The 23,325-nt window shown below is 24.9% G+C and overlaps 7 protein-coding genes and 1 non-coding gene across 10 annotated transcripts; 4 read left to right on the top strand and 4 right to left on the bottom strand.

Moving 5' to 3' along the window:
• Positions 1-1,598: 1,598 nt before the first annotated feature.
• Positions 1,599-5,031, top strand: LOC409493 (zinc finger protein 569). 3 transcript variants are annotated; one of them, XM_393000.6, is made up of 4 exons: positions 1,599-2,131; positions 2,255-2,435; positions 2,873-3,415; positions 3,786-5,031. In XM_393000.6, the coding sequence occupies exons 3-4, from the start codon at positions 2,903-2,905 to the stop codon at positions 4,383-4,385; spliced, it is 1,113 nt and encodes a 370-aa protein (XP_393000.3). In that variant the 5' UTR covers positions 1,599-2,131; positions 2,255-2,435; positions 2,873-2,902; the 3' UTR covers positions 4,386-5,031. The 3 variants fall into 3 exon arrangements, with proteins under 3 accessions (XP_393000.3, XP_026298149.1, XP_026298150.1); XM_026442364.1 differs by having other exon boundaries at positions 1,599-2,177; XM_026442365.1 differs by lacking the exon at positions 1,599-2,131 and adding an exon at positions 2,175-2,193.
• Positions 5,032-5,098: 67 nt separating this feature from the next.
• Positions 5,099-7,490, top strand: LOC102653727. The gene is made up of 4 exons (XM_026442366.1): positions 5,099-5,665; positions 5,946-6,365; positions 6,600-6,900; positions 6,988-7,490. The coding sequence occupies exons 1-4, from the start codon at positions 5,466-5,468 to the stop codon at positions 7,402-7,404; spliced, it is 1,338 nt and encodes a 445-aa protein (XP_026298151.1). The 5' UTR covers positions 5,099-5,465; the 3' UTR covers positions 7,405-7,490.
• Positions 7,491-7,685: 195 nt separating this feature from the next.
• On the bottom strand, positions 7,686-8,926 carry LOC113218524 (39S ribosomal protein L39, mitochondrial). Its single transcript, XM_026442246.1, has 2 exons — positions 8,916-8,926; positions 7,686-8,786 (listed from the first exon to the last, which is right to left on the bottom strand). The coding sequence occupies exons 1-2, from the start codon at positions 8,924-8,926 to the stop codon at positions 7,805-7,807; spliced, it is 993 nt and encodes a 330-aa protein (XP_026298031.1). The 3' UTR covers positions 7,686-7,804.
• Positions 8,927-8,968: 42 nt separating this feature from the next.
• Positions 8,969-9,778, bottom strand: LOC100576663. The gene is made up of 2 exons (XR_003305251.1): positions 9,624-9,778; positions 8,969-9,066 (listed from the first exon to the last, which is right to left on the bottom strand). It is a non-coding gene; the product is annotated as an uncharacterized LOC100576663 (transcript).
• On the top strand, positions 9,469-10,567 carry LOC102653930 (DNA-directed RNA polymerase III subunit RPC10). Its single transcript, XM_006558900.3, has 2 exons — positions 9,469-9,955; positions 10,217-10,567. The coding sequence occupies exon 1, from the start codon at positions 9,627-9,629 to the stop codon at positions 9,951-9,953; it is 327 nt and encodes a 108-aa protein (XP_006558963.1). The 5' UTR covers positions 9,469-9,626; the 3' UTR covers positions 9,954-9,955; positions 10,217-10,567.
• Positions 10,274-10,990, top strand: LOC725234 (yrdC domain-containing protein, mitochondrial). The gene has a single exon (XM_016913308.1). It carries the CDS (start codon positions 10,274-10,276, stop codon positions 10,988-10,990), a length of 717 nt encoding a protein of 238 aa, XP_016768797.1.
• Positions 10,991-12,157: 1,167 nt separating this feature from the next.
• LOC413919 (protein Lilipod) lies at positions 12,158-20,173 on the bottom strand. Its single transcript, XM_006558898.3, has 9 exons — positions 19,654-20,173; positions 15,185-15,449; positions 14,927-15,030; positions 14,706-14,832; positions 14,552-14,620; positions 14,311-14,440; positions 13,885-14,233; positions 13,543-13,774; positions 12,158-13,440 (listed from the first exon to the last, which is right to left on the bottom strand). Exons 1-9 carry the CDS (start codon positions 19,711-19,713, stop codon positions 13,202-13,204), a joined length of 1,575 nt encoding a protein of 524 aa, XP_006558961.3. The 5' UTR covers positions 19,714-20,173; the 3' UTR covers positions 12,158-13,201.
• An 890-nt stretch (positions 20,174-21,063) lies between these two features.
• On the bottom strand, positions 21,064-23,270 carry LOC552263 (ubiquitin thioesterase OTU1). Its single transcript, XM_624639.6, has 3 exons — positions 22,550-23,270; positions 22,164-22,480; positions 21,064-22,071 (listed from the first exon to the last, which is right to left on the bottom strand). Exons 1-3 carry the CDS (start codon positions 22,944-22,946, stop codon positions 21,853-21,855), a joined length of 933 nt encoding a protein of 310 aa, XP_624642.1. The 5' UTR covers positions 22,947-23,270; the 3' UTR covers positions 21,064-21,852.
• Between the last annotated feature and the right edge of the window lie 55 nt (positions 23,271-23,325).

Genomic DNA, 23,325 nt, shown 5'->3' with positions numbered 1-23,325 from the left:
GAATATTGCATTAGATTTATATGATGAATAAAATGATTTTAAAAAATGTAATAATATATTATATATATATATCAAAGTAAAGTGAGGATATGTAAGAATCTGTAAAAACTGTGAATTATAAAGTTATTAAGGAAATTGAATTTTAAGTATAAAAGCTGTACTATCATGCATCAGGTTCAAGCAAGCTAACAGGAACAAACTTCTCCATCTAGAACAAATAAACTTCAATGAACAAGTTTCATAAACATTGTTATTCTATGCATTTATGACTAATTATAAAATTTAGTTATATACTATTTCCACAAATTTTTAAAATTAAAAAAAAGAACTATAAAAATTAAAAGAATATATTATAATAATCATTGACCATGAATAAAAGTTATCTAATCGATTAGATCTTATATTATCCATTTGCATTAATTAGTAACTATTAATTACATTAGAAGTCTAACATAATGCAATAACATAAATATTGTTATCAGTTTGCGTGTTTTAACAAAAGTCTAATTAAATCATACATTATATTTCATTTAAAATTATTTTATTAATTTCTATCGTTCTTTCTAAATATATTTTATTTATAAAGTTGACATTTTTTTTAATATCATTATTTGTGGAAATAATAAAAATCATGAGTTGCTTTACATAATGTAATGTCATTTTTCTTCTGAATTGCTTTTTTTAAGGATAATTACTTTCACCTACGCTATTAGCTGATTAAACTTGGCGTAATCTCAGGGGAAGTTGAAAAGGTGTGTCATTTAATATGAAATTCCTTAATAATATTTCCATCCTACCATTTGACTCGATATTATTGACTGTTATTTATAATTATCTATAATATAACAGGGGAAAATAAGAATAATAAACATATTAATAAATTTGTTAAATTTCTTTTATAATTTGTATAATAATATAAATAATATAATAATGATTAAAGATATTATATTGTGATTATTTAGCTATTATCGACAAAATATGTTCATAGAAATTTTTTTGCAAAAATAATTATAATAATTCAACCCTTACTCTGTTTCTAAATATAGTACATGCTTACACAGAATATATGTACACGCATCTCTACGTATACGTATACACGTATATAATGATTCAATCTAGAAGGAAAGATAAGCTTATAACATATATTTGTTTTCATTGTAATCAATCGTATAACTATATTCATATTCTTCCCTTTCCTAGTACAATAAACTTTTGCAACAACCTTTTAATTTAATCCTCCTTTGTTTTATTTTCCAACAAACTTTATTTTTATTTAAACTACACTCTATAAAAAGAAATTAATAGAAACTAAATATTAATGCATATAAAAATTACAATTCTATTCATACACAATCTTACCCCAATGCATTATTTTTATTTCACAATATAAAATAAATTCTTGTTGATAAAATCTATAAAATTTATAAAAATTAAATCCAAATAAACGTTTTCTAAACATAAATGTAATATATATCTGATACTTAGCTTAGATTTAAATTAAATCTAATTTATATTTAACTTAAACTAATTCAAATTTTAATCTCATAGCTATCTTAATTTAAATCCAACTCGAATCCTCGTCTCTTTTTAAATTATTCAATCGTCAAATTAAGAAATAATAAAAAATCTGCTATATGCAACATCGTGATGATCTCCCCTCATCCAACAATGTTTAACAACCAGACAGAGTTGACATGCGCGTGGAACCGCGTCCGTGAAACGAACAGGGAGAGTGCGCGTTCCTGATCAGTAGTAGCACACTTTCATCGTGGCGAGGAAAGTGAGTAAGTCGAGTGATTCGTTTCATCCACGCTCTGAGGAATCATCCACTATACACACGGTATATACACGAGCGCGCGCTCTGTCCACGAAAATCATTTGCACGAGTGAGAGAAGCTCTCGTAAGCAAAAAAGAGAAAGAAAGAAAGAATGAAAAAGAGGAGTTAAGCATTAAGAGAAAGGAAGAAACATTCCATTCGATCCAGGAAAAATTATCGTTTTTTACCCGTGTAATCGGGTGGGGTGCTTGTCAAGAGAACGAATTGTTCAATAAAGTCGAAATAAGGAATAATTAATAATTGTGCAGCGTATAGAATTTGCTCGTACAGAAAAATACGAATAGAAAAATACGGTATATAGATACTTAATATCGTCAAATATGTTTAAATATTATATATGTATATATATATATATGTATGTATAAAAATAGGAGAATTATATAATAGTGATTAATATCGAATAATATTCTCGATAGGATGTGAACAAAGAAGGGAAGAAAAAATGATTCATGAAGTCGCGTGTCCATTCGGTTTCGCCCTTTCCAAGGGGAGAATAGAGGAGGCGTGAGGTAGATGAATCATTGAGTCGGCCTCTGACGTGTCGAATAAAAGAGGGAGGCGATCGAAGAATCAAAGCGGGGCAAGGTTGCAAACCAAGTAAGAACTTATTTCCATGTCTAGGATTGGTTCATGTTCGTATGAACGAATGTAATACGACTAATACCAGAGAATTTGTTTCATTCAAATGACAGGGTGAATTTGTTCGATTCAAAATGGCTACCGATTTTATTATACACACGGTATTTTTATTTGATATTATTGGAGAAAAAATTCGTTCAGAGAAATTGATTTTTCTTTCTGTCGAGTATTAGATGTGTATGCTAATTTAATGATTGTTAGAATTTTCTGGTAAAATTTGTTTATGTATTCTTAGATAATTGACATTAGAAATCTAAAAAAATAATTTTTCATTTATAAAATATATATATTTAATTTTATTTCTTCTTATTCTCTTTATTAATTACTATATTATAGAATATATATTATGGAATAGTTTTATACAAATTTTACCTTTTATTTTTTTATTTCTTCAGTTTCCAACAACTAAGTAATTATATTGAAAGATGAGTAAGAATAACGAGAATGGAATATCTCTGGCAACACCTCCAGCTATTCACGTTGGTCCGATAGTGAACCCAGGCACTAATGAGACCATTTCTATCGTAATACCTTTAGCAACTGTTACCAGTCAAAAAATTGAAAATTCATGCAAAGATTGCAACAAAGATGCCAAACATTCCTCTAACAATGTCAATTCTCGACCAAAAAATGATAAAACCAAGGGATGTCCTTATCCTGGTTGCACCAGATATGGTAGAGCTTTCTCTAGAGCACATGATCTGAAACGCCACATTGCTCGTCATGAAATGAGAAAAGAAAAATTATGTGATTATGAAAATTATAAGCAACGACAGAATGATAAAGAAAGTATTGAGAGTATAACAAATGGAATAATCAATAGGCAACATGTTGTTTGGAATAACGAATCGCACGAAAAATCTTATTCCTGTTTACACTGCAAGAGGAAGTACACTAGCGAGATCAAACTTAAGGCTCATATGAGTTCACATGAAAAGGTATGTGAAAGTTATGTATATATTTAAAATCAATAGAAGAATTTGGAGTAAATATGAGAAAATATTACATTTTCAATTATCCATATTAAATGGATATCTTGTTCAGATAATCAATAATTTCGTTTTAATATAAAATATCAAGTATATAATAGCATTCATTATTCAATGCAATCAAAAAATTTCTCAGAATTCAGAATAGATCTAGATTAAATTATTCTCTATTTTCATAATCATCTTTTTATCAATAAACATAAATTAATCAATTTCTCTGTTAGTCTGACAACTTTATTTATTAATCACATATTTTAATATTAGATCTATCCATATTTATATACTTACAAATAGATATACTTACAATACTTACAAATAGATTCCAGGCAAAAATATGTGTGCTCTATGTGGAACATGTTCCCGAAACGAAGAAGAATTACAAGAGCACATGAAACAGCATACAGCAAACATATTAGAATCTCAAACAGCATTAGAGAATGGTGAAAAGGAACAACCAGATAAAGAAGATGATTTCTTGCTCGAGGAAATGTTACTTCTCAATAAAAATCCACGAAGAACTATGCAACAAGAAAAAAATAACTCAAATACAGTATCTAAGATAAGATGTGACTACTGTTCCAAAACTTTCAAGACCAAATGGACATTGAGCTCCCACGTGGCGGCTCATGAAGGCCGTTTTCAATTTGATTGCGGTCAATGTGGTAAAAAATTCGTCAGAAAAAGCCATTACGAAGGCCATATGAGATCCCACGAGGCTGCAAGACCCTATGTTTGCGAACAATGTGGAAAAACATTTAAAGAATTGAAACACAGAAGAGAACACACTAAAAGAAAACATCCTACCAATCAAAACGCAATCCAAACACTTCTGGATAGCATCAGCCCTTGTGGATCTGAGGAAGTACCCGTGGATCAAACGAAGTTCACGCTTTTGATGCCTGTTAATTTTTCCGTGTAGTCTTGAACATGATTTATCCTAAAATAGTTAAAGATGATTAGATAAATGCGAGAATAATCTTGTTAAGTATGGAGAACGATAAAAATTTTGTTTTAATATGATACAAAAATTTTGATTTTAAATCTACATTAATTTTGATTTTAAATCTAGAAAATGTTAAATCCTTTTTTAACAAGGATTAACGATAAAACAGGGTTTGAAGAACTAAAGTAAGATTTAAAATGAAAGTTTTTAGTAAAGAATTTCTGAAGGATTATCCTTTTATAATAAAGAGATTGTATATTGTGGAATGATATATATTGTGAAATGAAATTTTGATGAGAAATTATTTTTATGAAATTTTTATTATTTTAGACTTTACTAATTTTCAATGAATTATTTATTTCACAATATATAGAAAATTGATGATGTATAGTCATTATAACAATTGTAATTATTCTTGTACATTCAAAATTGCGATTATATAATTATATATATTAATTTAAATAATTTTAAGATTCTATTTTTTTGTGTCAATAAATTAAAAAAACTGTATATTATTTCTTGAAATATACAGAATAGATAAACCAAAGACAATCTCAATATAAAAATGACATACAAGCTGTACATATATGACTCTAATAAATCAATAAATCAAAAAAAAAAAGTCATTATAAAAAATAAATATTTATTATTCTCGATAACGATTATCATCACTTTTCATTAATATGAAAATTTTATTAATTTGAAAATTTAATTGATATGAAAAAAAAAAAATATGAAAAAAATGTAATACAAAAATTGTAAAACAAGAATCGAAGTAAGAACTCGATTAAAACGATAGCAGCATATCGCTTTTGTTTTGCCTTGTCTGACATTTTTAGTTTTATTAAATTTTTATCCAAAGGCAACGTTTTAATTAGGTCAAAGTGTAATGTAATAACGAGGAAAACTCAATTAGTTATTCAACATCATAACGACGAAAAGAAAGAAGAGAAAAACAAAAAATACGCAAAGTAGCATCGACTGCCAAACATCAAAGGATATCATCAATTTATATCCTCCATTTCTTTTCCTACTTTTAATGTTCCTCCATTTTAAATGAATGTGAATAAACGAGCAAAAATACCAATTATAAAATGCGATCAATACCAGGAATCGCAAATAGATCAAGAAAAATTCCAGAAAGAAGAGAATTATTATGGCTATGCGTTGGACACGCTTCCGCCGGAAGTTTTGGAAATGATTCTTCGATTACTTCCTCTTCATGATGTAGCCACTACCGTGCGTTTGGTTTCTAGGTGATTTTTTTAAATGTTATTATTTATTTCGGCATTCTTCATTAATTTATCACTACGAAAAAAAATTTTTTTTTATAAAATATGATATATTTTTATGATACTTTATTGTATATATAATTTTAAAAGAAATTAATTTAAGATTTCATATATTTTTTCTCCGTACTTACCTACAAAGTTTAATCGTAATTACCATTTTAATTTTGAGATTATTTAATAAAATTGGTAAATTTTATCCTATATATATTATATTTTAAAAGATCATTATTTTTATGCCTTTTAGACATTGTTCAACGGTAGCGGCTGCAGTTTTAAATGGAGCTTTTCTCACCGCTTGCACGAAAGTAGAAGGATTGATAAGACGTAACGAAGAACTAATGAAAAATGCAAAAACAGATACCGAATTATTGGCTTATAGCAAAGCTCTGAATGCTCTGGAATTGATCAAAGCGCAATATAAAATGTTACGAGCCGTGACGTGGAGATATACACATCCACCATCAAAGCAACAAAAATTCTCGCGACTTTGTTTCTACGCGGGCAGTTTACTTGACAACCTGAACGAACTTCTTAACCGAATTGCAAATTATCACCCATCTATTATTGGTCCTCGTACCTCGGAATCGAGTGTCACTTCTTTTATAGCCGTCTGTAAACGATTTATGAATTTTTTCGAAAAAGTCTCTGAGCGCAGGGTAAACAGGTGAATTATTTTATAAAAGGATACTAGCCTTGGTACTACGATTCAAATTTTTAATCTTTTTTTCCCTTTGGCCATATGATAAAAAATATTGAATAATTTCAAACGAATCTTAATATCTTAACTAATCCATAAAAATTTAATTTTTTCCAATTATTTTTAGTATACAGAAAATAATTTCTAAATTTTGCTTACATTTATGGATTAAAATGTTACGCGACGAAATAATATTAGTAGATCGGCCCTAATCTCCGGATGCAAGGTCGTAGATGTTTTGGATTGTCTCGTAGAAGGTCGACAAGTACTATTTTTCAAAGTATCGTCTAATAGAAGAGGTCTCGGTGGAGCTGTAAGCATGAAACTGAAATACACAATGAAACGTGCTTGGTTTACCTGTTTAGAAGTTACAAAAAATACCGAAGAAAACTCTTGGAGGGACGAACAACGTTTTATGTATCTTCGATTACGACGTCTAGTGGGTAGTGTGAACGAGCATCTCTTCGAGAATTTACATTACGAACACGAACTACTCTTACAGGTTACATTTGCAAAGGCGAGAGAAACAAAGCACGAAACGAAATATTATCATCGATAAATAGTTCTATCGATATTCTTTCCTTCCTAGATTCCTTTGACACTTCCATTAAGACCTCCACCAGCTTCCACTTACTCGGGATATGGAGAATACGGTGGACGTTTCTTTTACTATGGAAATATGAATAAATACGCATATGAAAGTAAATTCATGCATACAGTGAGCACGGCAAATCTAACAGTCGAAACTGAACAGCAGGTCCAGAGACCACCGTCATTTGATCTAGTGATTGAGGTTGATTTAAAGTGCACACCAGAATTAGCGCCACTTGCTGTCAGATCGATTTTAAAATCTGATGAATTTGAAACCAATGAATCTAAAACACACAAGAATCAGCAGCTCTATTTACGAATGAATGTCATATGCTCAGCGTCGATAGCTAATAGATTACCTGGTAATTTTGTGTGGGAATTGCGTAGCCCACGACATGTATGTCAAAATTTGTGAATTACCTCGGTTTTTACATTAAAATATTACACTATAAAATATTGTAAGCACATACATTCGTAATCATATACACGTACACATATATACACACACATACGCGTGTATATATATGTATATATATTGAAATTATACAATTATATCTTATATTAATTTTTATTGCATTAGCTATGTGTGTGTATGTATATATATATATATATATATATATACACAAGTAAAATATTTAATAATAGATATTGATAAAAGAATAATAAAATACTTTACATGTATATGAATGACAAAAATTAATATATATATAAACATTATTTTATTATAACATATTATACATATAGTAAGGAATTACGAAAATGAATACTAAAAGTATACACTTTTATTTAAAATAAGTATATACTTTATATAAAAATTAATTTCTACTGTACATTTCGGTAAAACTTTCATCCTCGTAATTTGTTTCCGATAAAATTGACCATGTTGTAGTATTCAATTTCTTAGCGCGATTTTCCAACAAACTATAAGCAAATTGATTCAAAAGAATTCCTTTAGGTAGCGCTACACCTTGAAATCTATATATTTTTTCTTTATTCGGAACTTCATGAACAGCGGTAATTGTACAGCGTCCTATTAATGAACTATTTCCTATCATAGGTCCCTTACTAATATCTATATGATTTCCAATTCTATATAAAGTAATTTTATTGTTGTTAGATTTTACAATTTCTGGTATTTGCTTTAATTTTATAGGATTATTCTGGAATATATCAAGTGCTACGCTTTCTGTAGTATCTATCCTCTCTATAGGTAATTCCTGATTTACTAGTTTTATAAACTGAGCAGATAATGCACGCATTTCTTGAGTTACAGGCTCCCAATTATTTAAATCAAGATATACATCATATATGAAACTGCCTGATTTTATGACTGGTATTGGAAAACTATGTAAATGGATTTCTATATCTGGTTTAAATGCCATATCTATAACAGCACCCAAAATAAAAGAACAAGTTCGCCAAAATGCTGCATTTACTACTTTGTTTTCTGGACTAAGCAAATTTAATAATTTTAATTTACAACTTGATGTTAAAGGTTTATTCATATCCCATGGTGATCCATCTACTAAAGCAAGAGCAGATACTTTAGATAAACCTTCAGAGATATGTCTTGCACAATCTGTAGGAGTTGATATATATTTATTCATTATAAGAGTTATTTCTTCCACAGGAGATTCATATATGACTTGTATCTTTTCAATCCTTCCTATTGCAGTTCTTTGTTGTTTCTTCTCTTTTTCAAATAACAAATTTTGTTTTTCCTTCGCTTCAATTTTTGATGATAAACTTTTATATCTTGATTGTATATTTGATGCTAAACATAAATTTTTACAACTGAAATATATACAAAATTTATAAATTAACATAACTAAAAAATTTAAATCTAATTAATTAAAATTTAATTTTAAAATATTTCTAATATTTCTTAATATCAACAATATCAGTTAAAATAGGTTATGAACATACCGTTGAAACATGTTGAAATATATATACGATAAAAATATTTAATTTATATTTTGTAAAATATATATTTTTAATAGTTTAATTTTATTTTGTTTGTTTCATTCAATAAAATAAAATTCATTTAAAACTCGACCAATCATTCATAACTGAATACCTGAAAATAATAAATCATATATTATAATTTAAATATTCTATGAATTTGTCAAAACAATCTTATACAATTTATTAAATTTTCGCACATAATTATTAATATATTATAACTGAAATTTCATAATTTTCAATATAAATTATCTAAATATAATATGTTAATATAACACATGATTTTCTATTATATTTTTATGAATTATTTTTATATTTAAATATAATGAGTAAACATTAAATTTTAATAATTGCTTATAAAATAAAATATAAAATAATTTAAAATTTATAATAAATACTTTAAAATAATAATAATCAATTTTCTTATAAATTTATAAAAATCTTGTACAACAGAAAAGGCGGATATACATGTAAATAATATTCAGTTTTTATGTATATAATTTATACGAAAAAGATTTTTCTTTTTCAACTTGTCAAACTATCTTTTCTATGCTGTATTTCTATTGTTTAAAAATTATTATATCAAAATAAAGAATAATAGTCTTTATATAACAATTAAACAATTGATTGTTTATCATTATTTATTATACGAAATTATTTAGTTGTATTTACACGATGTTGATGTTTTGTCCGACGTGTGGTAATGTGCTTCGAGTGGAAGAAGCTTTGGCAGGATTACGTTTCGCGTGTAGCACATGTCCTTATGTATTTAATATTGAAAGAAAATTAAGCAGTCGTACATATCCAAAATTAAAAGAAGTTGATGATGTATTAGGTGGAAGCGAGGCTTGGGACAACGTTGATTCTACAGATGAACGATGTCCAAAATGTTCTCATCCACGAGCATATTTCATGCAAATTCAAACAAGATCCGCTGATGAACCTATGACAACGTTCTATAGATGTTGCAATCCTCAATGTGCTCACAATTGGCGCGATTAAAGGTAATTTAATAATAATAATATATAAAATATATTTTAATAAATATATAAATAATAATTTTATTAATCATTTCAAATTTTAATTTTTATATTTATTAATATTATAAATTTATTTGTATATCATTATATATTATATATTTGAATAAATTATTTTAATGATTGCATCATACTATAAATTATTACTAATAAAATTTATTACTAATAAATTTTATCAATATCTTTTCATTATTTAAAATTAATAAATTTTCTATTTTGGAAATACAGTTTTATTTCTTACTTGGTGGAAAAAGAACAATCACGAATGAACATAAATTGGGTCCAATGACTAATTTCTTGAATGCAGCTGCAAGTGAAATAGAAGTGTCAAAAAATTTTAATAATCATCACTGGATATGTAAAGGAAAACGAAGTTTAGCAGTAGCTATCACATTGCTACAACAAAATGAAATTATAGCAATCCCAACAGATACAATATATGGTCTTGCTGGTATTGTGTCAAGTACTAGCTCTATTGAAAAACTCTATGAAATTAAAAAACGTGATAAGGATAAACCATTATCTATTTCTGTTAACAATATAAATGATATAAAAAAATGGGGTATTGTTGATCATTTACCACAAGATTTATTATCATTAATATTACCTGGACCAATTACAATTATTGTAAAACGAACACCAGCTTTAAATCCTGCTTTAAATCCTAATCATGATACAGTAGGCATTCGAATTCCTTCTTTCAAATTTATAAGTTATATTTCTGCAATAACAGGACCTTTAGCTTTAACAAGTGCTAATTTAAGTAATGAAAAAAGTTGCTTATATGCTTCAGAATTTCAAAATTTATGGCCCATGTTAGGTGGAATATTTTATGATTCCAATAACTTTGGTAAATCAAAATCAAAATCAAAATCGAGAAAAGGATCAACAATTGTTGATTTAAGCAAGCCAGGATATTATAAAATTGTTCGTGCTGGAATTCAGGTAAAAGGTTTTTGTTCAATATTACAAAAATTTGGATTAAAAGAATGCCTTAATTAAATACATCATTATGATTTTAATACATTTTTATCCATATTTTTAATATTTATAAACAATGTAATAGAAATAAGTTTAAATAAAAAATTAAGTAATTCATAATATAATTTATAGTTTATTTCATTTTTGTAAATATAATTTAATTATATATGATGTTATGAATGCATATTATTAAAAATAATAATATATAATATAATATATATATATATAATAAAATAAAACTATATATATATATATATAATAAAATAAAACTTTAATTTTATTTCTTTGTTGTTTAAAATATATAAAAATAAAAATAATAGTAAATATTTTTTTATATCTGTATGTTGTAAAATTATTATTTTTTATTTACGAATCTATTTATGTGTACAAAGAATTCCCAATAGAGAATTCAAATCTTACAAACAAATCCACACGTATGTGGTAATATACATATGTTAACAAGTATTAAACAATATTTTATATCCTGAGATATTATTCTGATTAAATATATTAATAATTAGTTAATGAGTATATTTTTACTGTTTTCTTTTTCTTAACATCATATTGTCTCTTTGACAAGATACATATCACATAGTATATTTGGGTAAGATATTATTTCATTGCTTATCAAATATTATAATATTAATATAAACGCAATTAAGAAACAAAAAGAAATTCGTTTTTTAAGCTAAATAAATAATTTTAAAGCACTAGATTTCAGTAATGAATTAACAAAATAAGTCAGTCAAAATGATAACATTTTAAAATTTAAATGTTATCATATATGCAGTCTGTGTGCATTTTAAAATGCATATTATGTTTGTTATAAGTGTATTTACATTTAAAACTTTTAACAAACTCATGATTTTTCATAAAAATTACTTGATCGATAAAATGCATTCAAACGCAATTATTAAATTAAGACTATTATACAACATAATACAATATAATTTTTTACATTTTTTTATATTATTTGATTGAAGAATTAAATTAGGCATATTTGAAGGCCTATACATCCTTTTCTAAAGAATGAAAATTCATCATTGAAATTTCTAAAAGTATAATTTAAATATTCATTTATACTTAATTAATGTATTTAATATTTATATTCAAATAACAATCACTATTTAAAAAAAGAAATTTTAACATTTGTTTTTCATTTCTAATAATAGTAGAGTAAAAAAATTCTATATTGAGAATTCTTTTATTTCCTAGACACTCCTACATATGTATCTTTATCACAATATTGCGTTGTCTTTATTTTGAGTTCACATACTAAGTAAAGTTTCTTATACAAGATTGGTATGTATATTTTGAGTAAATAATTATTAAAATAGTGATTGTATAATAAATAATTAATTGTGATTAAATGATTATACACATACACACATACATGCACAATACACTCGCAAAATATTATGTACGGTCTGTTCAGAGAATGTGTTTATAAAATTAATAAAAAACATTCATAAATGAAATTTTTCATAAAATGAAAAAAACTATAAATATTCTGAAAACTGAAACGAGAAAGTTAAGATATATGCAAGAAAATTCATATTACTATAAGATTTTAAATATCTGATAATAATTTTTATCTAAAATATTAAAATTTATTCAAAATAATCAATTTCATAATAATAAATTAGAAAGCAAATATATTCTAAATTATAAATTATTAAATTATAATATATATTTATAAAAGCTAATCAATAGTTTTTATTGCTTAGCATTTTATTGCCTATAATTGAAAATTATATATCGAATTTAAAAATCGAGGTATAATATTTACAATTGTAATAGACGAAAACAAACAATTAAATAATATTCTTATAGACATGGTTATACTGCAAGCGAATTGTTTATTAATTTATAAAAAATTCGCAATGTAACCACAGTCTTAATTGGTATTGCCGATTGACACAATAATTTATGATTATATGATATCTCTGGACGGACTATACATGTAATAACATATTTGACATATATAATTGAATTTTGCTTAAATAAATTTGAATACATTTTATGAATATCAAGTGCTATCAAAATTAAAATATTTTACGAATGCGGAATTCCAAATAGTTTTAGATATATTTTCTCTCTCGCACACATATATTGTTGTACACATCTATATTATTAACATTATGCGAATACAAAAATTCACATTTTTAAGTTCCATTTTTTTATTTAACGCACAATATTAATTTTTATTCTCTGTTTACAACGGAAGTCAGTCTAATCTTCTTTTGTAGGACATATTCCTATAGAATTTTTCTTACCGTCATTCTTAAAAATTCCTATCAAGCTACTCCTTAATCTGACATAAATTTCTTTGCGAACAGTCGCCGTAAATTTCGTTACTAGACAACTAATCGCTGCCGTAGCAAAGATTAAATTATAAAATAGTACTAATTTGAAATTACCAAGCCATTCAATACGACCGAAATCGCCGAGCAAATCAAAGTTCGTCATACCTGAAATAAATAACCCAAAAATGCATTATTTATAAAATTATTATAAAAGTAATGATAAATTTATTTATTTGAATTCGTTTCAAATTATTAAATAATAGTTACCTAATATTCTAGACAACAATGGTAACGCTGAACTCAATACAAGAAGAAGAGCACAATTTGCAATAAGATGAATAAGAGGTGTGGAATGAAGTCGAGGTCGAACGCGTTTAACACCAGGAAGTGTGTACAAACCTATTGCGCTCGTAGCAGCTAGATACAAAATTACTGCCACTTCAATTGCGGCTCCAATAGGACCTAATTTCGATAATGAGCTGATACCTAGAGTGAATTGCTAAGAATTCGTTAAATATATTATTGTTTGATTATGTAATTCAAAATAAAAATTTCATTCCTTTCTTATTTAATATGTAGTAATTAATATGTAGTAATTTGTATACTAACCCTTGTACTCAAAGGTAATGCTTTAATACCAATTAGCAATTCTAATGTGTTTTGAACTGCTAACAAAGCTGTGGCAGTGGAAAGTATAAATAATGCTAACATGGCCAGAGGATACAGCAAAGTTCGTCGAACCCACCATGTTCGCCTTTGCTGATCCAAAATATTCTTTCGTTTCTGAATATTTTTCAAATACTGAGCTAATCCATGCTGAAGAGCACCATTCCTTAAGCACATTAAATTTGGATTTGCGTTAAGAAATTCATCATCTTCCAATATTAAACCACAAGTTAATATCGACATAGGCACTGGCGAAACATATGATTTCCCCGTCGCTTTCGCATGTTGTAATCTATACATGCAATAACATTCTTATAAAGTAATGAATTTAAAATTTAAAAATTATAAAAATAATAATAAATAATTGACCTTCTATGAATACAATCTTCTTCTAATCTATATGCAGAGAATTCTTCATCTAAATTCTTTAGGAACTGCGGTTTTACGAGAAATGAGCCAACTACTCCGAATAACTGTACAAATCCCATTGGTGTACATACTACAAGAATAAATTATGATTTTATTAGTATTTTAACGAAATATGAATGTTTTTTATATTTTTAATAAATTTATATTATAATAATTTTTTAGATTTAATTATTAAACTTACGCAATAACATAACAACTCCAACAAAAGAAACGCAAGAATAAAGAAAAGGCAAATAGTAACTCCATAAATCTAGAAAAATTATATTATAATTTTATTATAATTATAATTTTTATACATTTATTTTTAAAAAATTATATATTCTTTATATACATACTGAGCAATGTGTGTAGGCTAGATTTCTGATAATCTATTAGTGCTGATAAAACATATGTCATTCCTAATACAAGTGTTCCCAATAAACAAAGAACTGTCACAGTTTCATAAACTCTAGCCATTAAACCCTGCAATTAAAAAATTAAAAATTAATTTTTTCTGAAAAGCTTAATCTATAAATTTATTGATTTTATTAGTTTTTTATCAGTTTATTAATCTTACCTTTCTATATCCAATAAATCCTTCTGATTCAGTGAATAAATATGCAAACGGTAAAAATACGAAGAGAGATAAATTTGAAAAGAGGAATACATGATTCCATAAACCTAATTGTTAAAAAGTTATAATTATATTTTTATAAATTTTTAAATGATTTCTATTATAATATTTAAAAAAAATTAAATTCTTATTATCTCTTTTTTCAAAAATTATAATACAATAATGGATAAATTTTTTTATAAATGACTCATGCGTTTATACCTTGTATAAGTGAGCTATTGAGCCACTTAACATAATAACTGTTCGGGTATAATATCAACACTTCGTTGCTTGCAATCGAAACCGGAAGCAGCAAGGTTGCTCCGACAGAAACAGCCAGAGCAACGGTACATAACCAAAGACTGATTCTGTAAACCGTTGCTTCATCTTCATCAACGGAAAAATAATCTTCACGGTCTCTTCGTCGAAACTTCGCAATTAAGGCGTAGCTTGAAACATAGAGAATCAGGAACAGAAGAAAGAATATCTGTAATGATGTAAAATATATTTCTTTATATTTTTATACTTTTATAATTATGGTAATTCTTCAATTTAATTATTTTTCCCGATAAATATATATATAATAATAATTTTATTTAATCATTAAAAAATAAAATAAATATCTAGATTGCTAACTTTAATGCATATTTTGATTAAATATTAGGTTTAAGCGCAACTCATGTAGAATAATAACATAAATCAATTTTCTAGTACCGAATCACTTTGGTAACGACCATAGAAACGTGCGATACGTTTTATTTAAGAATTACAATCGATTGCACTATGATTTGATTCATGTAATAGAAATGTTTGCGAAAAAATTAATAATATTATTCACATTGAATAAACTATTTCGGAACTATTTTTGAATTTTATACAACATTCAAATTTTTCCATTCAACTATTTCATTATTATTATGTATATTTATATTTTTTTTTTCTATATTTAAAAAAAAAATGAGAAAAAAATAAGATTACAATAAAATTCTAAATTATGTTTCAATCATTTAAAATTAATTTTTCTGCAATAGATTAATTTTTTTGCAAAATCTTTATAATGTTTAGGATGATAGGAAATATTCTATATTTCATTTTAAGTCTAACATATAGTATTTTACAATAGCAATCACTATGACGCATGCTATAAATGCATATGCTTGTGCTAAAGAAAGAAAGAGAAAAAAAAAAAGAAAAAAAAAATGAAAACAAATTGATATATAACTGCAAGTGCGTAAACAATATGAAAATGAATGACCTTCAATAGATTATAAAATTACATTTGTGATATTACTTTGGACATTGTATCTATTTACAGTTGTATATTGAGACAATATACTATTATTAATAAATTTATTTTTATTAAAAACAATACTTACTAAATAAAGTTATGCTAATAATACAATAATACTCAATGCAAAATTTAATAAAATATTTTAAATATTTCAATGCATATAGAAAAGAAAAGCATCAAAATCATTCATAAAAATTGTGAAGTTAAAAATAAATATCGAGAATCGAAGATTAGTTGCAGCTTTACAAGTGTAACGAAATAATGTGTACAATACGTTAAATAAGTTTAATGACGTCAATATTAGGTTAAATTTTACTTATATTTATTACTTGTATTACTAAGAAAAAAATACTTTAATCTTTATAATTATGTAAACATATATAAATCAAGTATTTGTAAATTATAATTGAAATTTTGAAAGAAAAATCTATGGAACAATAAAACTATCAATTAGGAATTGAATTTGATATTTTTTATTAAACTATTTTATATTTTTAAATATTCTTCTAAATTAGATATTAAATATCTAAATATAACTAGAATTAACAATTCTTGTTCTAAATTTAAATATTTAACAAAACTATGTAATAATTTTATTGCAAATACATTTTAAAATAGAAATCGGTTCAAAAATTGTGAATTGCTATTAACTTAAACAACATATAACTTCCGATATAATGTCTTGATTATTGAGTACATAAGCATTAAATTTCCATTCGTTTCTTTTTCTGACTGTCACATAATAAGTGGATAGCGTTTCCTTTTAAATGATATCAAAATATTATAGAAATATATCAGGCTATTGTAGAAGTGATATCGAATCAATAAAGTTCTTACTTATTAACGTCAATTTAATATCAATATCTTATCAATTATTGATTTCATTAAAAATATTGAAACTAAATTTTATTTTATATAAAATTTAATCCTATTCCAATAATAATAGTACAAATAATATTAATAATAATTATAACAAATAATATATTATATACTTATAATAAATATATACTACATAAATATATAATAAATCAATTTATTATTGACCCGAATTTATTTATTAATTAATATTATAATTATATTAATAAATATTATTAATAATATCATTTCAATAAAAAAATTTATTTTTAAAAACAAATTGCAATAAATTCTAATTTTGTCATATTGTATTTTTTTTGAAATTTTCAATTAATAAAAATATAATTAGAAATTTATGTCTTTTATAGTAACTGTTTTATATTATTTTATATTTCGCTAAAATTATTGATTAAAATTATTATTTATTTAATTATTATATATGTATAATATTTGTATAATAATTTAATACACATTTTAATAATCATATATTAAAATAATCATAATCATGATTATGTTCATTCAAAAGAGATTGATGAAAAAAGAATAATTAATATCTCAGATTATATATTAATTCTTTCTAAAAATAAATATTTTTTATATGCTTTTATATCAAAATTTATTTTAATCTTTTCTGTTTTCACACGCGCGCGCACGCACCATACAACACATACACACACATTTGCTACATATTTAATGATAAATAAAACTGAAGAAAGTTATTTTAAAATAACTTATTTATTCGAAATTCAATATAATTTCATATTTTTAAATATAGTTTATTTATCATATGAAAAATAAAAAATTGACAATCACAAATTTCCCAAACAACTTAATGTTATAAAATACTTAATGTTTCACTAATAAATATATTAAAAAATGAAATAAAAAAAAGAAGAAAAAATAATAATAATATTTAATATAATAAAAAATAAAACGAATATGCTAATACAACCATCTTACAACATTAATTTTGATTAGCATATATCTAATGATTCTTTAGTTGGCAGAGTTTATTTGAATGCTGAGAATAGTAATAGTTCAGATATATAATTTTATTTGCGTGCTTGATAACCGTAATTTTGTTTTATATTATTTAGTAATAACTATAATCTTTTAAATAAAAAATTTTATAATATATAATAATAATAAAGAATATTAATACATAATGTAATTTTTAATTGCGAAATATGTCGCCTTACATTTTAATTTTTAATCAAATTAAAATATAGTTATATTAAATAAATAAAATAATATAATTAAACGAATGAAAAATATAAAATTATAGCGTTTTAAAATGGCAACACACGTGTCTTTGACCGGACATATTTTTAGCTTTTCTAGACAGAGAACTTTGTCACTGGTTCTTTAATGTATAAGGTGTTTCTATAGAATTCGAAATTAGTATTAAAATGAATCTCTTTGTTAATATTTGCCCATCGAAAAAAGAAGAAATAGCATTCAATCATGATAATAATTTCTTTCAAAAATGTTTCGAATATACATATAAATTGCTCATAATGATAATACAACAAGTAGAAACTATCGATTATTTCATAAAAAAATGCAATTTTATTCAAAAAAATAAATATGATTGTTGTATGTGAAGAAATGATTGAAGAAGCTGCACAATTGATCAGAAACCACTTTTTATAACTAGTCAAGGTGGAAGGAAAAACCGGTCAGAGTAAAAAATAATATGTGGTCAACGACTTTGGAAAGTATTAAGAAAATATATTGCAAAAACTTTAACAATATTCTAACAATATTCTTTCGAATTTCCAATGATAATTATTCTGTGTTAATTCAATTAAGTTATTATTAAACAAAGATTAAATTAATAATTATTATATTATTATAACACAATATTTAAAAAACGATAAAATCTTTTGTAAATATATGTATATATGTAATAATTTTTTAATTTTTTAATGATATTAATTAATTTTACTAATTAAGTAATTAAAATGATTTACATATTTATTTCATTAATAAAATTACGTAAATCTGTTCTTCATTATATTCATATATTATATTTATTATTCATAATAATTCTGTTTGCCAATATAAAATTGGCAATAACATATGTAAATAATTAATATTATTTTCTTTTTTATAAACTTAATAAAAAATTAATTTCATAAAATATAAATATAAACATATGAAATTATAAATAAAATATGAAATATAATATAAATATATAAATATGAAATTATATTTTATATTATAATATTAATTATGTTTTATTCATTAAATTTTTTATATTATTAAAATATATGGTAATATTAAAAATGAAATTTTATTTAGTTAAATAGATAAAAGGTTAGGTGCTAGAATTACATTATTTCTAACTTTCAATGTCAAGAACATGTTCGTGATTTAAAAGATTGATCGTAAAAATATTGAATTTAATTGCGAAAAAATGTAAGGAAAACGTGGCGATTGCTTATTGCAGGAACGTCGCAAGAAATTTCAAGAACCCTCTATATAAACTAATAAATAATAAAAAAAGTTTACTATGATTAAAAATATTTTATTTTTTACTCACAATATTCTCCCGTACTGTGTTGTGAAATAATTGTTCTCTAAGATCAGCTTCATCTTCCATCTTCACCTATTTGTCAATAAATTTCTTTGGATTGAACGTATTGTTGACGACATCAGTGACATTTTTTTATATCAATAATCTTTTCACACAACATGCCCAGATTTTCACGACTGACATCCGATGTCTCACTTTGAGACAAGAGCTTTTGCTTTTTGTAACTAAAAGCAAGAAGCTATTGTTGCCATTACTCTATAAAATGGATTACATTTCCCCTCTTATTAGCTTTTATATTCATATAAAACTAAAAGATACAATCAACAATTTTTCACTATGGCTAGTAGCCTACTAAATATGGTGCATCGTTTCTGTTTTAATGACAACCCGCCATCTATATATGTTCGGGTCACTTCTTACGCGCTCTGTGAGATGAAAACGAAACTTACATGATTTAATATTTCCCTCCACTTTTCATTCGTTAAAATTCAAATTTAACACGATATGTATCTTTGGTTTTTTTTATTCAGTTTATTTCAAAAGTAATTTATTTATAATTTTTTTTTTCATGTATGAAATTTTACATTCGTTCATTTTTAGATTATGAAATTAGATAAGTGATTTATTTATTTCGAATTATTTTTAATTTGAAATTTCTTCAAATCATTTTTTAACAATAGTTTTAAAAGGTGACCATTTTAAACATCTATAATTTTTTAATATTTGAAGATGAAAAAATTTCATTAAAAAAATTTCATCAAAAAATTTTTTTCGTAAAAAATTAATTATTAACGAAATGCAAAATGCTGATTTGAATTTTTCAAAACGATATGATTTATAAAATATGTGCTATATAAATATAAACTTGCAAATCTATTATGAATTTTCCTGAATGATAAATAGTTATAAACTTTTTTTTACTTGAATCTAATAGATCCATAGTAGACATTATATTTAATGATATAATATAGTCATATAATAAACTATATTATTTATATAAAAAAAGTTATGCTGGAATTATCTAAAAAATATCGTACATAAATATTATAAAAATTAAATTTCATTTTTTCTCTTTATCGAAACTCGTATATTTTTACAATACACGCGTAAAAATGGTAATAACAAAATAATTATAATATCCTAATATTATGTGTATATATATATATATATATATGTATATATATGTATATATATACATATATAAGTTTAATAGTTGTTATAAGTAAGTATATATTTTTATTTTTTGTATTATATGCATAATATTATATGCATTGTATTTAAATCATAAATTAACTATTGCAATAGAGATCAAATTTTTTAAAATGGCATTTTGTAGTTTTTCATTGAGTAATATCTTTATTAATAAAAATGTGATATTATTCAGTATTAACAGTGATTCATTTTTTCTCCTGAGAGTAGTAATTTAAATTATATCAAATATATCGTATAAAATTCACTATTAACAGTACTAAAGTGATTTGCCATTGAAAACAAAACTAATTGAAACTTTATTTCGCTTCATAATTAACTTTATGATTTATTTTTTTTAATGTATATATATATTTTATATATATATATTATATTTATGTTTATGGTATGGAACACATTTATTGCCAATAAGGCAATGAATTCCATTTAGGCAAATTTTATCACAGACTCTTAATTTTACCAAAGAATATGTTTAACATATTGTTTTTATTAATAAATTTCCGAAAATATTTTATTTTTTCATATAAAAATTAATATTGTTCAATTTGTAAAAATAAATAATTTTTTTTTTGTTAAAACAGATAATTCAATTTGTTGTCAAATTAAAATAAAATATGTAGAATTTCATTTTAATTTAAAATTCAAATAAATCTTCCAATAAAATAAACATAAAAATATACTTATTGAGGATAAAATGTGTTGGGTATAATAAGTTACAACTGTTTATATTGTGATAAAGGTTATTATATAAATTTTGATGTTTAGAAATATCAATCTTTAGACAAAATTAAAAATCTGTGTAAATTACATATCTAAACAATCCTCATAGTGCACTGCATACATCTTACATTAATAACAAAGTATTAATATTAAATAGCTGATCTGCTTACAAGCCTCGTTTAGGTAGAAAATTCTGCTTGAGACTTGAATTTAGTAGGATTCTCAATAGCAGTCCACTCAAAAATGATTGATAATTATTGAAGATTAATTTAGTTATTACACAGCTACTTCTCCAAAATTCATATGACCTGTTTCCTTGGCATGTTGCCGAGCCTCCATATGACCATTTAATCTGATTTTACAATCATTGCATATTAACATAAACTTTTGAATATCTGTGAATTGACGACTAGATTTTACTTCTTTTGCAAGTTCAGCTGCTTCAAATAATATTTTCTCATCTTCGGTAGGAAAAATTGTTTGAATGCTGCTACCCTGTGAATATGAATAGAAAAAATGTAATAAAAAAAAAAAATTATATTACTTTTTATATCATATTTTAAGAATATATAAAAAATTTTACTCACATCAAGTGGTTCTAAATACAAAGGATCATAATGAATTCCATCAAATATTAGAAAAACTCTTTGAGGATAATGTTGATCTTCTCCAAATCTATTGATTATAGCATTAATACTATCAATTACTGCTATCTCTAATCCATAAAATTTAGATAATATTGACAGTTCTATAGCTCCACCCCATGATTCTGGTTTTAAAATCCATTTACAATATTCAGGATTTGGTTGGCCCAAAAAAGCTTCTGAATACTCTTCAGGATCAGATGCTACTGCATTTGCTATAATCTCTCTCATAAAATTTGAACAACTAGGATCCACTTTACCTGAAAATATATTTATAAATATATTGCAATTTCTGATATGAATATATTTATATAATTTATATTATATACCATTGAGTACATAGCCAACGCTGGTAAACAAGCAAGAATTATCTGCAGGTACGACTTTCTTCATTAATACACCAGGTGTATTCGTGAAATTTTTCTCGTCAACGATGTGTGTTCGTCCGATTTCTTCTGATTTTTGTTTCCCATTATAAAGTGGCGATTTTTCTTCAACAATCAAGGTATCTCCTGAAATGATGCCGGACACTTCAAGCGAATTCGTTTCGTCATTCAGATTAATTGGTCTCGGTGGAAAACCACCAAGAACATGAAGTGCCTCTGCTGGTATTCCTGTTATTTCAACAAGTTTTGATCGTAATTTGCCAAGTTTATCCTGCGGAAGCAATCCATTCACGACCTTTTGACCTGATTTCGTTTTAACTCTCAATACATATTCGGCCATCGTTTATCGCGAATCACCTAGCTAACTGGAAACAAGAATTTTGCTTGGAGATTGTGCCAGTTGATCAGCTGTTGAAACAGCGCCACAAGATTTTCCTTGACTTCAAGGAAGATTATATCATTGGACGGAACACGGTGTCGATCATTTGCAATATACATATATGTCTACTTTTTTTCATCAATATCGACTATCTTTTGCGATTCATCGTTGCATTTAACACAACCAAATGTCGTAATTTTCACTACCGAACGTTTTCGCTTGTTGGTTATAATAAGTGCTTTTAGATATTTTCTTGCCGTTACGTTGCCATGTTTCATCTTTCTTTAACTTATAATCTAGATATTCAGCAATACAGGATAGGTTATGTTATCAATGTGAA

The sequence above is a fragment of the Apis mellifera genome, linkage group LG8 (genome assembly GCF_003254395.2).
Source record: "Apis mellifera strain DH4 linkage group LG8, Amel_HAv3.1, whole genome shotgun sequence".
Taxonomy (NCBI): Eukaryota; Metazoa; Arthropoda; class Insecta; order Hymenoptera; family Apidae; genus Apis; species Apis mellifera.
This window is presented reverse-complemented; position numbering and strand designations above follow the sequence as displayed.

Coding starts and splice junctions, on each gene's coding strand:
- LOC725234 (XM_016913308.1), top strand. CDS start 10,274: ATGACTAATTTCTTGAATGCAGCTGCAAGTGAAATAGAAGTGTCAAAA.
- LOC409493 (XM_393000.6), top strand. CDS start 2,903: ATGAGTAAGAATAACGAGAATGGAATATCTCTGGCAACACCTCCAGCT. Junction 3,416..3,785: donor ATATGAGTTCACATGAAAAG/GTATGTGAAAGT, acceptor ACTTACAAATAG/ATTCCAGGCAAAAATATGTG.
- LOC552263 (XM_624639.6), bottom strand. CDS start 22,946: ATGGCCGAATATGTATTGAGAGTTAAAACGAAATCAGGTCAAAAGGTC. Junction 22,481..22,549: donor CGTTGGCTATGTACTCAATG/GTATATAATATA, acceptor ATATATTTTCAG/GTAAAGTGGATCCTAGTTGT. Junction 22,072..22,163: donor TGTATTTAGAACCACTTGAT/GTGAGTAAAATT, acceptor TCATATTCACAG/GGTAGCAGCATTCAAACAAT.
- LOC413919 (XM_006558898.3), bottom strand. CDS start 19,713: ATGGAAGATGAAGCTGATCTTAGAGAACAATTATTTCACAACACAGTA. Junction 14,833..14,926: donor GATTTATTGGATATAGAAAG/GTAAGATTAATA, acceptor TTTTAATTGCAG/GGTTTAATGGCTAGAGTTTA. Junction 14,621..14,705: donor TAGCCTACACACATTGCTCA/GTATGTATATAA, acceptor TAATTTTTCTAG/ATTTATGGAGTTACTATTTG.
- LOC102653930 (XM_006558900.3), top strand. CDS start 9,627: ATGTTGATGTTTTGTCCGACGTGTGGTAATGTGCTTCGAGTGGAAGAA.
- LOC102653727 (XM_026442366.1), top strand. CDS start 5,466: ATGAATGTGAATAAACGAGCAAAAATACCAATTATAAAATGCGATCAA. Junction 5,666..5,945: donor ACCGTGCGTTTGGTTTCTAG/GTGATTTTTTTA, acceptor TATGCCTTTTAG/ACATTGTTCAACGGTAGCGG. Junction 6,366..6,599: donor TCTGAGCGCAGGGTAAACAG/GTGAATTATTTT, acceptor TAATATTAGTAG/ATCGGCCCTAATCTCCGGAT.